Raw genomic sequence first — 12,385 nt, forward strand, 5'->3', positions numbered from 1 at the left:
TACTCAAAAACGGTACAAGATATCGACCTCATTTCAATCACGTTTTCCGTTTTAGGCCACGAGTGATCATATATCAGTTTTCAAAAAAAAATTTTGGTGTAAATACTCAAAATTTGAAATATTGCATTTTGGTCTCTAGATTGACCACTATCATATTCAAACGGGATTTGAACGTTTTAGGACGGTTTTCTTTGTTATATTTGCAACTCAAAAAAGTCGTTTTTTACGCGGGCCCATACAAATTGGGAACGCATCCCCCGCGTAAAAAGCGACCTTAGTGTAGATGCAATAAATACCACAGACAACTACAGTCAATAACACACGAGCCAGAGATTGTCTATACAATGACAACAATATAAAAAGAAGTGAGCGATAGAATTGTTATTCATATTGAATTCGTGACAAAAAGCAAGAGATGAAGCAGATCGTACGAAACTTCGGTAGCGGCTACTGTCGCGTAGTGTTTCATTCCACAGAGGTAATCACAAAAATCTTGCTACTGTCGTGTGAATACTGTAGCGTACCAGTACATTGCCCTACCCTGGTCCGTCCTATAAAAATGTGTTTTATTTTACTTTTTACATTTTCAAACTTCGGCTTTTAACATGATTGTTAAGATACCGCTCATTCTTACAAGCTGAATCCTGGTGTAGGGATCTTTTTTCTTCATAAACATCCCTTTCTTGGGACATTTAGGAAGAATTTTTTCAATCTTAAGTAACAACAGATATCGGACTCATCTGCTCTTTTCTTATCATTGCTGGGATGGGGCCTGTATTGTAAAAGTAATTGAGATTTGTTCTATTTTCGGCCCCAAATTAGGTTCTTTTATCAACATTTGAAACTGAAGTTTCTGAGGAATTTTTGCCGTTGAAACATTTTTGTATGCGTTGGTAATGTTAGTGTTATAATACAACAAAGGTTTTTGATAATTTGAATCCATATTCATAACATGGTGTTGTTCCCAATTATTGAAAACAGGGAATCCTACTAAAACTTACTTCCATATTTCATATTTTTTTAATTCTTCTATTATTTATTCTCGTTCACAGGACATCAACAAACTATTAGGAATTACGCCCTCAGACATCGACAAGTACTCTCGTATCGTTTTTCCGGTCTGCTTCGTGTGCTTCAACCTGATGTACTGGATCATCTATCTGCACGTGAGCGACGTCGTTGCGGATGATCTCGTGCTACTCGGCGAGGAGAAGTAGGCACGCAGACGGAGACGACGGACGGCGAAGACGACGACAACGCGCTAGTACACCCCGCAAAGAACGCAAACTAGATGATAAAAGAAAAATTGCAAAAACTCACACGCTAGGGTCTAACAGGAGCCAGGATCGAACCCGAAACACTAAACAAAAATTATGACATTCACACACAGCACACACTAGTATTGAACATGACAAGAGACATGAAAGGTAAGAGAAATGAGGATAAAATATAACAACAAAAGTATAAGAAATTTTTAGGGTTTATTTTTACCTATTTACAGTTTCGGTTCTTTTTTATACGTATACAAGAGACAAAAAAGAAGGAAACACTAGATTTTACCGTTATTGATGATTAACATAGAGAAGTAACGAGAAATATTCCTAATTCATAAACCAACACTTAGCAACACGTACTCGTGTGAAACGCAAGTACTAAAAAAGCAAAACCAGGCGGAAATCACGACTAAATCATAAGCAACTAACAGCTAACCAAGAAGCTATAGTTAATGAAATGCAAAGCTAAAACTACAAAAAAGTATCTTCACAGTAAACATCAAGACAAAACGAAAACAAAAAAACTGGTGAATTGAATGAGTCTAGGAACGAAAAACATTTTCCAAACTACAAACCTTATAACAAAAACAAATAACACACTCACGCAAATTCACTGCATTCAAGTTAATACTTAAAACAACGTAGAAAATCAAAACAAGCAAGTTTTCGAATTCGATTAAAGTGTTAGGATCACTCCAGTATCCGAGAATAAGCAGTTCAGGCAGGACCACTGCTAATACTACTCGGAAAGCTTGAAAAAAAAAAACGAGAAAAAATACCTGTTAACTGGCATTTCCAATATGTAAACCGCGTAGAGTTTTGGTTGTAACGTTAAAGAAAAAAAAACAAGCAAACAAACTATATACAAAACTAGGCAAACGACTGTAGAACAACATCTCTCGGACTATGACAGGGCGGACTGGGGTAAGGAAATTCGGTTTCGGTTCAGGTTTTTAACGACAGCACGAACGAGTGAAAGAACATGCGAACTTCATTCATGCGGCGTCAATCACTCGCCTTGCACTAGATTGGATTTGGCTCCTGGGAGCTGTAGAAGATACGAAACTGACCATAAACTGCCCCCCATACAGCACAGTGTGTGCTTGATAAGACACCGACGGAGCAAAAGAGGATTCACCCGAAAAGGGGAGTTGTTTTAATCAGCAACCACTCGAGCGGTCTGGAAGGGCGTATGTGTACGAACCTCGATTATAGCGATCCGCCAGGGATGGTTTGACGAGGCATTGTACCGAGAGTGTGCAATAAACTTAGCCTTCCCCGGTATATCTCCCCGTAGAGCAGCCACTGGCATGGGAAAGGCCTCGATTTAATTTTCTCGTAAATTTCACCACAGTTCAGCGCCAGGAGCACTAACTTGGAGTCAAACACGGCGTGCGGAAGATCGAAATCGAGTGACAGGTTGGCTGATGCAGGCCCGAATCGAAACTGAGCGGAAGAGGTTAATGTGAAATTAATTATTAATTATTATATTAAAATTGATTCTCTGAATGCTTCCAATATATTTGCCAAAAACCAGAAACTATACATACACAGATCGAATAAAGGTGTGCTGACGCGAGTGCAGATAATTATGTTGTAATTATGTGTATCGTTCGGTGCGCTGATTTTGAATAAATGGGTTTCATTTCAATAGCGAAGCTTTACACCGTATGAAGCGGTTAAAATGTGTCACACAGGTTTGTTTGTTTAAAAATTACCGTACGTAGCACAGATGCACCCTCAGAATATAGCAGGGGTGAGACGATGAAAATGGACATCTTGCAAATTGCTCTTTTTATAGGTTAACTATTTGTACACCCCCTCCCCCCACAGAGTCCCAACCCAAGAAACCAACAAACCATCATTCGTACGCATAGCCTACTTTCCCATTCGCTCCGGTCCGACAAACGAGAACAGACGACATCCTTCGTAGTATGCAAAAAAACGTTTCTATGTTCGAACGGGAGCAGTAATATTCCAGTAAAATAATTCTGAACCGCAGCGTTGTTACACACGTACCCCAATGGTGATATTTTTTATACTAATGAGATTAACCGTAAAGAATACACACAGATAGAACAGGCCACAAACCGTTACAATCGCGTTTCGCTAGAATCCGTAGAGACAACTAAAAAAAAAGAAAACCCAATTTATTCGAGTTCACCTAAGTCTTAAGTAAAAAAAGCAAGAACAGAAGCCATAAACAGTTTAAAACCAGAAACAAAACAAACACAAAAGCTCATTTTAAACAGGAATGAGTAGCACGTCTACTAGAGTGGAAAAAACAACAACTTCAACACAGACTCGAACGGAAATCCGGAAAGTTTGGCACATAAAATCAATCACGCGGAATCGATTAAATTAATGCAAGGAGGTTTTTTCTTTGTTTTCTACCAAGGTGAGAGAGAGCAAAATTGCAACAAATGTTCAAAAAAAAACAATGCAATTGACGGTGGACGAACACTCTACGTGGGAGTTTTAACTAATTTTGAGTTTGGCAAACTGCTCTTTCCCTCTTCCGGAATGGTTGCCGCTTCAATCCGTTTGTATACAAAGTGGTGCTATCTGCATGTGAAGTAGGTGTGATTCAATTTTCGATCGTCGCGTTTGGTCGGAATCAGGTAAGAGAACAACAATATTTAGTACTACATCGGAGCCAACTGCTCGGTTTCAAAAAACTGGACGTCTTTTTTGCCTATAACCATGTCTTCATGTGAAAGACATCGGATGGATGATTGGCTGCACACGATTTAGTGTTAGGGTTGCCACCTGACAGGGGTGTTGGCTTTCTTGTAAAAATTTGAGATGATAATATTGATGTATTTTATCATACTGCATTTACAGGGTGTCACCGTGAAAGTGATACACTTTATTAATGCTATAAATAAAACATGAATTGGTTCTTTTTTATTATCATGTAGAGAGTAAAGCTACGGTTGAATTAGTTCAATTCAAATTTTTTCACGAAACAGTTCGTAGAAGTGCTCAATGTAATGTGTTTAACTTCAGCAGGCTGGAATATTACAAAGACATGCTTCACACACACGATAATTCTGCTTGTTCAAAACAGCCTCCAACTTTAACAATTCTTCATCTAAAAAAACTGTTGTTAACTGCGTGCGTCTTCAGTAGCACTCGACATCTGGCAACCCCGTCGGTGTTATTTCTGCGAGATAATTCTTGAATCTTTTTTTTTTTTCTTGAAAGCTCCGTATCCAAGGTGATTTCACGAGCAACTTTTCTTGTCGCCCGGGCAGGATTTCGCCATTTTTAACCGCTCTGATCACCGTTACAGTCCACGCACTCCGTTATTTACCTGGCTCCTGCTTGGGGACAACCGTGTCAGTTTCCTGTACAGGTATAATCATGTAGCTACACTTTTTCCGTGCTGCTTTTTCGCAGCTTCAAATAAAACATTTTCAGTGTCATTGCATTGGTATGCGTAATAATGGGATAGCTGTCAATTCGTTTTGTTTTGGTCATTATCGCATTCGTCATTTTGTCTCGTCTCCATTTCATATGTCCATCTCGCAAATGTGCTGAGAAAAAATTTGCCTGACACTTTACCACGTGGAACGGAAACCAAAACAAACCAGTTTTGACACATACGTGTGAATGTGTTGGAAACTTCCTACAGTACACTCTGCTTTTTCGGGTGTCGTTAGGGACAGAAAAAGTGTAGGGAGAGACAAAAAAGGGTAGTCCGAAAAGTCAAATAAAACATTTTCGGTGTCAAAAGTGTCTTGACGACAAATCCAACCAAATGATCTTCACTTCAAAGCGAAAAAGAAAAACAAACAGTCCACTCAACCAAAATGAACCTCACCGGAACACTTTTTCATATATAATATAATGAGGTGTTTTGACAGTTCACTTCTATGCAGAAAGCGGGAAGGGAGAACTCTGAAAGGATTGTAAAAAAATAACGTTTCTGGATGCTTTTTTTCACTTTCACTCAAGACTGTCAACAAATATCAACCCTGCTCAATTCCTGAATGAAAGTTGTAACAAGGGGGTCACCCTGTAACAATACTCTTAAATTTGCCCGGCGAAACCGTTACAGGGCGGCCAAGTACCTCTACGGACTTTTGGAACTTTGCTAGTACACAAAAAAAGGAAAACAAACAAAATAAACAAGCAAAAACTTATCGCGATTTATTCCAGTTTCCCTCTTCGCTGTCGTTGGTGGTAAATTTATTCAGACGGTGGTTGTTGTCCTGCGGCTCATGGGATTTCCCACTGGCGATATCCATTGCTACTTCCAGCGACTACTCCAGCAGTCGTCAGCTCCTCCCCAATGTTCCTCGGCGGGAGGTGTTTACCGCTCCCTCGCTCCTACGGGAAACAAACTGTAAAAACCAAACAGTTAAAAACGTGCAATTTTCGAACAATAGCGAACAACGCGTGTCACTCGTACCGTGATCGAGGCAAAACTCAATGATTCCCGCGATGGCTGCATTCGTTGCCGACCAAAACAAACCCGCCGAGACGGAATTCAGCACTCAGCACAGCACTTTTTACCAGCTAGAGGAAATCCCCTGCCTATCTAACCCTTAACATCAATTCACAAATATGACAGAGAAACTATCAAACCTACTAAACGCGACAATATCGTTCCCAAACGAAAAAAACGAATGAATTTCAACAAATTCACGTGCACGATATTCGGCACAGTGAGAGTTGTCATATTGGGTACACGTTCTTGCGGGAGTATCCAAATGTGGTTATTTTTAATACATACACTCTCTCGCAGCAGTACCTAAAATTAGGAAATTTCCCATTCGATGCTAAAACTGCAACCGCGCAGGTTTAGCAGAAAACACTCAACCTCAAACAGCAACTGTCACGAACACGAACACGAACTGTCAAATAGAAATTAATGTGAAGGTTTGGAAGAAGGAAAATTTCGTCAGTAAAAGAATGTAAGTTTTGAGCGACATCAAGTTGAAAAATCACACTTCGTTTTACGAACGTGAGATAACGCTTAGTTCTGTTTGGTCTGTTGTTACCAAACACTACAATGACATACTTGAAGCGTTAGCACTCTTCTACGGTATCTCCTCACTTATATTTACCTCACTGAATGAATTCTACTACTGATAGTTTCTGCAATGGTAAAGATTTGAAGGAGAAATGGGTACAGGGTGAGAAAAAATTATCCGTGTTCAATGTTTCAGTCATAACTGTATTTTTCCAATATTAAACAACAACATATTTATACAAAATGTAGATATGTGGCATGGTTTGTAATATTTACATCACGGACTCGAAATGTTTAGGGAAATTATCGACGATTGACGATAGTTCTTCCACAGATATGGCATTACAGGCTTTGGTTAGACTAGCTTCCAAACGATCCGATAATTTATGTGGTTTAGTACAGGCTCTGGATTCAAGAATAGGCCAAACGGAATGGTCCATTGGATTTAAATCAAGAGAGTTTGAAGGCCATTCATCTTTAGTTAAATATCTCGGAAAAAGTCTGCTACCGAGTTCCAGTATTTTTTTTCGCTCCATGCGATGGAGCTCATTTCAACATCTGTCAAATCTTAGTCATACACTGAAACAAAAAACACGGATAATTATTCCTCACCCTGTAGAGCGCACTGATCTTGTGTTCGATTTCCTAGATCCTTGGAAAAATTATTTACAAATAATTGTACGGCACTTTTCAAAGCAACAGGTAATCCTGTATGCATAGATAAACAGATGTACCACTCCATACAAAATTCTAAGAAAATTGTGGTTCCGACTATCTTGTGCGACACCTATTGGACATATTCCGCAAAAGATATGCTTGCAGCCTTTCTGCTGTTTTGGCAGCACGGTGCGCGACAACTGTCAACTGAGTTCAAGAGAAAAAGCATACCAGCGCCACCACCTCTGCGGCGTGAATATTCCGCATAACTGAAACTCATTTGAATTGACCGTTATTTTGATCCACGAAAATAAATTTCGTGGTACGTCTGTTTATCTGTGCTGTATGTGTTATTTGAATTAATTTTTTACTAGGGGGTAGAATGAAACCCGAGCACACTTCTTAGTCTCAATACTTGAGACAGAAGAATGAAAAAACGGGAGTGAAACCATTTCCTACCAAAGTTGCAAGCATTCCAAATTACGGTATCAGATAATATGTGTTCTTAACTAAAAGCAAACTAAACAGACAAGAGATAAGAATTAGTGATTTTTAATACCATGTTCGTTCATTCACCCGACCGCTCTAAATCAAAAACACCCTCCCACTTCAAGCAGAGCCCACATTTTATCAGTAATACGCGAAGACGCCGCGAGAGCAAAGTTATGCAAACTCAAACGCCCACGCTCACATAAAAGATCGTTACCATAGAAACTCATAGAGACAGCCAACAGTCTGTGAATATTACAATCTAAAATAACAGAACAACTTGAGTTAGAAACCTGTCAAATACAGCTCAGTCAGCTGTTCAAACAAACGAAGCATACCCAATAAAAAACAACGTTCGAACGTTTCAACTTATACTAGATCACACACACACAGAAAAACTTTTCAAAAAATTATTACACACACACACATGCAACGAGCAATGTAATAGCACTAACGCAGCTATCGACTACACAGCTACAGACACATGCGAGTACAGATTCTAGCGCCATAGAAACCTAAAATAATATATTCTAAATTGATAATTGTTTGTCGTTACTTTGACTTGAACCGTAAGGCTTTCGACCTTCCGCCCACGTTTCAATGTTTGCGTGATACGTTATCTTGAAGGCCATTTTTTTACATTGACGTCTTCACCAACGCACACTTATACATACACATACGATATCTGCACCATTCTGTCAATTGGGAGAAAAATTACCGAATCGATGTGTCTCTACGTTCGTTAAGCGGGCTGTGTAACACGAATTGATTGCGTAACTAATTCTGGCAACTCACTAATTCACATTATCTATTATGTAACTAATTCGTATTTTCGCTTGCTGATCACGCCCAGTCCTTTCGAAAATTGAATGTACCAAGACCTATTTTACGTGTTGTTAGCGGGTCCTTACCTCGACACTATTTGTGCTTTTTATGTTTGAACGAAACTACGACGACAACCAATGCTTTTAATACTAACTATTCGAACCACAATGATTACACTGTGAGCACTTTTCTACGAATATGTTTATTATAAAAAGAAACACTACACCACTACTCACACACATCACATGACAGCCCCGACCAGAAGGTTACCAGGAATGCTTCCAACGCCAAGTTTAGTAAAAAAAAAACAACAAAACGCTCCAACGCTTCTGTTCAATCGGCATATTGTTGAATCAAAATTTTATAGTCGCAAAACAAAAAAAAAAAAAAACAAACAAAAGCAAACAGTGGTAGCGAAACAAATTTAAAAAATACATGCTAAACAGAACTAGTTAAGATGAGGTGGAAACCCTAGCGAAATAACAAGTAAGAACGTAAGTATAAGATATTTACTCGTCAAATATCTGTAGATTATGTGTCTTTTCACTCGTTTCAATTGAAATTTATTTTTCAATTGAAACAGACAAAAAAAAACAGAACTGCTCAATTATTTTTCATGAAGTAAGAGGAATGAGGAGCCGTGTGAATAAGAAAATTTTTAATAAATGAACAATGCGTATTTATACTTTTAATTTATAATCTATGAGGTAAACCAAAAACAACTAGCATGTTGCGAATTAAAATTAATAAATTCAAGCAGAGCGGAGAAAAGGCGTTGATAAAGAAAAAAAACATAGAAAATATTACAAACCTGAAGCAAAGGATGCAATATTATAAAATTATTACTCAACTGCAAATTGAGAGAATGCAAACTCGAGACTAGTTCGTAAAAGAATATCAACCAGCCCAGAACCAGCAAAAAGGGGATATGTTAAAGTTTAAATTAAACAGAACAAGCCAGCTCTCGACCTTTATGATATGAAGAGAGCGAGGATAAATAAGCAAATGAATCACGTTTAAAGAGTAGTTGTTCACCGAATTAAAACCAACGGAAGTTCGTATTTCAACATAGTGTAATAGAAGCGGGTGTGGAAGGAATCACTTAAACAATACCACTATTATCCTACCTGTCGCACTTTTATTTAGGTACCACTGTCCAAATACCGTAAATTTAACTAAATTGCACCAAAAAAACACACCTCTACCTTTCGATTTGTTGAGATCACTGCCAAACTCGTTACGGTACATTTGAAATTGGTAAAAGAAAGAAAACCTGCAGTTTATTAGTGAAATTTAATCGATTTAATCAAATTCAGTCCACGATTTCAGTTGCGCCGAAGGTTTGACAGTTGATCGTTAACATAACACGATAGCACTCCAATATTATTATCAATGTTTTCTCACCAAATTCTTCCAAAACACCGTTTCCGTTCCAACCATCAATGCTAGTAGAGCCTAAATGTAGCACTGAATGAAAAAAAAAAATAAATTAAAATACACTTCTTGAAAAATAAATATCTACGGTAGTGTTGCGAATTATTGGTCCGGAGCAAAACGTTTTGTTCTAGTTCCCCTTTCGCTTCAGTAGTTAAGCTCTTCCAATAGGCGTACCCCTTTACTTAATGCAATGAAGTAGATCGATTTTATAATTACACCCTTGTTAAGCTTCATTTAATTCACTAGATCAGTGACAAGCCCATGCTCTTTAGAATACGAATGTAAAAAAACGCAATGAAATTCACTCACGGTAATTCGGAGTTCTCTTACGTTGTGTAACTACTACACCACAAGTAAAATTCACACGCAAACAAGAACTTACTCACACACGCGCATTATTTCTGTAAATATACCCGATAGGTAAAAGTGACTGTCAGTAGAAAAAAACCGTTACTTCAGGACAGAGCAAAAAAAATGTTAGAGCAACTGGAATTCGAACAACTTGAGCCGTCATGCAGAGTCACACACACTACTCTACACACCTGAAATACAACACTGCAGACAAACACGAACACAGACTCACACTTTCAGCCTCAAACACCGGAACGCAAAACTCAAAATCAAAACGAAGTGTGTAGAAAGCATGTGATTGATTTTACTGTAAAGAGAAATGAGCAAGTGAAAAACGAGCAACCAAAAACAGTAGTGAAAATTCAAAAAAGCAGATGTATAAGTAAGTGTTAAATACTCACTGTACTTATCTATAAGAAATTAAGCGATAAAAAAAAGAAAAAAATACAAAAAGGAGTAAAAGTGAATAAAATATATACACAATATATAAATATATGAGGAAAAAGTATATATATCGCAACACAAGAAAATTCTAAATAAATATAAATTTTTTATATAGGAATGTAACATGCAACAAAAATTCAATAAAGAATACAAAAATATCGTTCATATTATATTTGTAAATATTTTAGTTCGACAAATGAATCACCCTAATGTACATTCAACTTCAATGCACAAAAAAAGGAGAAAATCAGATTAGCGTAAACGAGTTATAAAGAAAAATTAAACTCAGCAAAGCAAGAAACATAAAACAAAAAAAAAGATATTCCAGACAGTGACAAAGAACTCGCAAGATTCTTTTCCGTACTCAAAAATCTATTCAAAATGTACACAGAGACACACTCACACTTGCAGTGAGGACCCTCTCCTGGCACCTTTCGATGGTTACGTGCAACAGAAGAAAAAAAGTAAAAAATAAACAAAACAGAATCCTTTTTGCCAACAAACTAAGCCAGTCTTAACCAAATTCAGCAAAGCATTACATTACATTCGTTTTCAAATCCATCCATGCAAAGGTCGCGTAAGTACCACAAAATAGCACAGTGTTTCAGTTTCACTACACAATTCGGCAAGTAAATAAGCCTCATCAAAGGCGTTTAGCAATGGCCAGGAGAGACAGCCACTAGTTTAATATTCAAAGCGTAACCGGACAACAACAAGAACACAAATACTAGCGAAAATATAACAGACAAAGTTTATTAATGATAGACTTCATACGCAAAAAAATGCGTCCGTTCTGTTGAAACATAAAATGATAAAAAAAAACAGAACAATGCAACAGCAAAACTTGTAAACAAAAAAAAAACAAGAATAGTAAAGCAACGTACTAGAATATTTATTGTTATGATACCAGAATGCAGAATATAATTTGTTTTGTTTAGGTGAAACCAAACCAATATATACGTTTTCATTTCTTGTTATGTTTGGTATTTTTTAACGAAACCGACAAAAGCGAGCGAGAAGTGGAAGAAAAAACAGCACGAGGAAACGAGACAGAACACACACTGCTAATCGATAGGAGCGAGTAAAGTAAACAGAAGAAAAAAAACAAACAAAACAACCAAACAGTGGATAGCAACCATGTAACGTTTCGACAAAAAAATGATAAGAAAAAAATGAAAAATAAACAATTTAAATAATAAAATAATTCTGGCGTTTGATTTGTACGGTTCGGTTTGGGTATTGTGAAATCACCTTTCTGTTTTTTATTGAAGTACAGCGAATTTCTTTACTCCACTGTGTGCGGGCAAAACTGCCGAGGAATAATAAAACGTCATCGCCATTTAAGACGCAAGTAAGAAAGAGACGCCAGATAATTGTTTACAAACTTAGCACGTGCGGTGGTTGGTTGAAGCTGACAAATTTTACAGTGCGCTTCGGGCAGCACGGCAGGTCAAAACTGGGTCAAAATGGAGCGATTAAAGAAGAGTTTTGACAGCAGTTAGTGCGCTTCCAGGTCAAAACGAGGTGAGCTGGTGGAATAAAGAAATTCGCTATAACTGAAACTGAATTGAGTTTAGTTAAAAACTTAACTTAATGCTTATTCAATAAACAACACTCGCAACAGCTTCGGCAACACTGCAACAGCTCGAGATGAAGATGAAATTGGGTCCTAAAGTTTTACACGGTTTTCTGATATTTATGTATCAGCTGGAAGAGTGTGGTTTCCTGAGCAAAGCTTGATTTTCAAAAAATGTTTATTGTTGTCCTTCAATTTTTAAATCATAAATAAAAAACTGCTCGAAATGCCTTAAATGACATTTCGCTTATAGAGTTCTCCAAGTGAAAACACACGAACACTACGACACGTTTCGCTTTACACTGTATATTGAAATTTGTGAGAGTGTGAATCAAACTCGGTAGTTTTTTG

General features: G+C 37.5%; 1 protein-coding gene across 13 annotated transcripts in view; it reads left to right on the plus strand.

The window, feature by feature from the left end:
* Positions 1-11,662, plus strand: part of LOC129722423 (gamma-aminobutyric acid receptor subunit beta) — a 187,920-nt gene extending 176,258 nt beyond the window's left edge. For 12 of the 13 annotated variants that reach the window (XM_055675858.1, XM_055675859.1, XM_055675867.1 and 9 more), the window contains one exon: positions 1,053-11,662. In XM_055675858.1, the coding sequence (XP_055531833.1) occupies positions 1,053-1,217 (165 nt within the window). In that variant the 3' untranslated portion in view covers positions 1,218-11,662. The remainder of the gene's footprint in view (positions 1-1,052) is intronic. The other variant, XR_008727598.1, reaches the window with a different exon arrangement.
* Positions 11,663-12,385: the final 723 nt, after the last annotated feature.

The sequence above is a fragment of the Wyeomyia smithii genome, chromosome 2 (genome assembly GCF_029784165.1).
Source record: "Wyeomyia smithii strain HCP4-BCI-WySm-NY-G18 chromosome 2, ASM2978416v1, whole genome shotgun sequence".
Classification (NCBI taxonomy): domain Eukaryota; kingdom Metazoa; phylum Arthropoda; class Insecta; order Diptera; family Culicidae; genus Wyeomyia; species Wyeomyia smithii.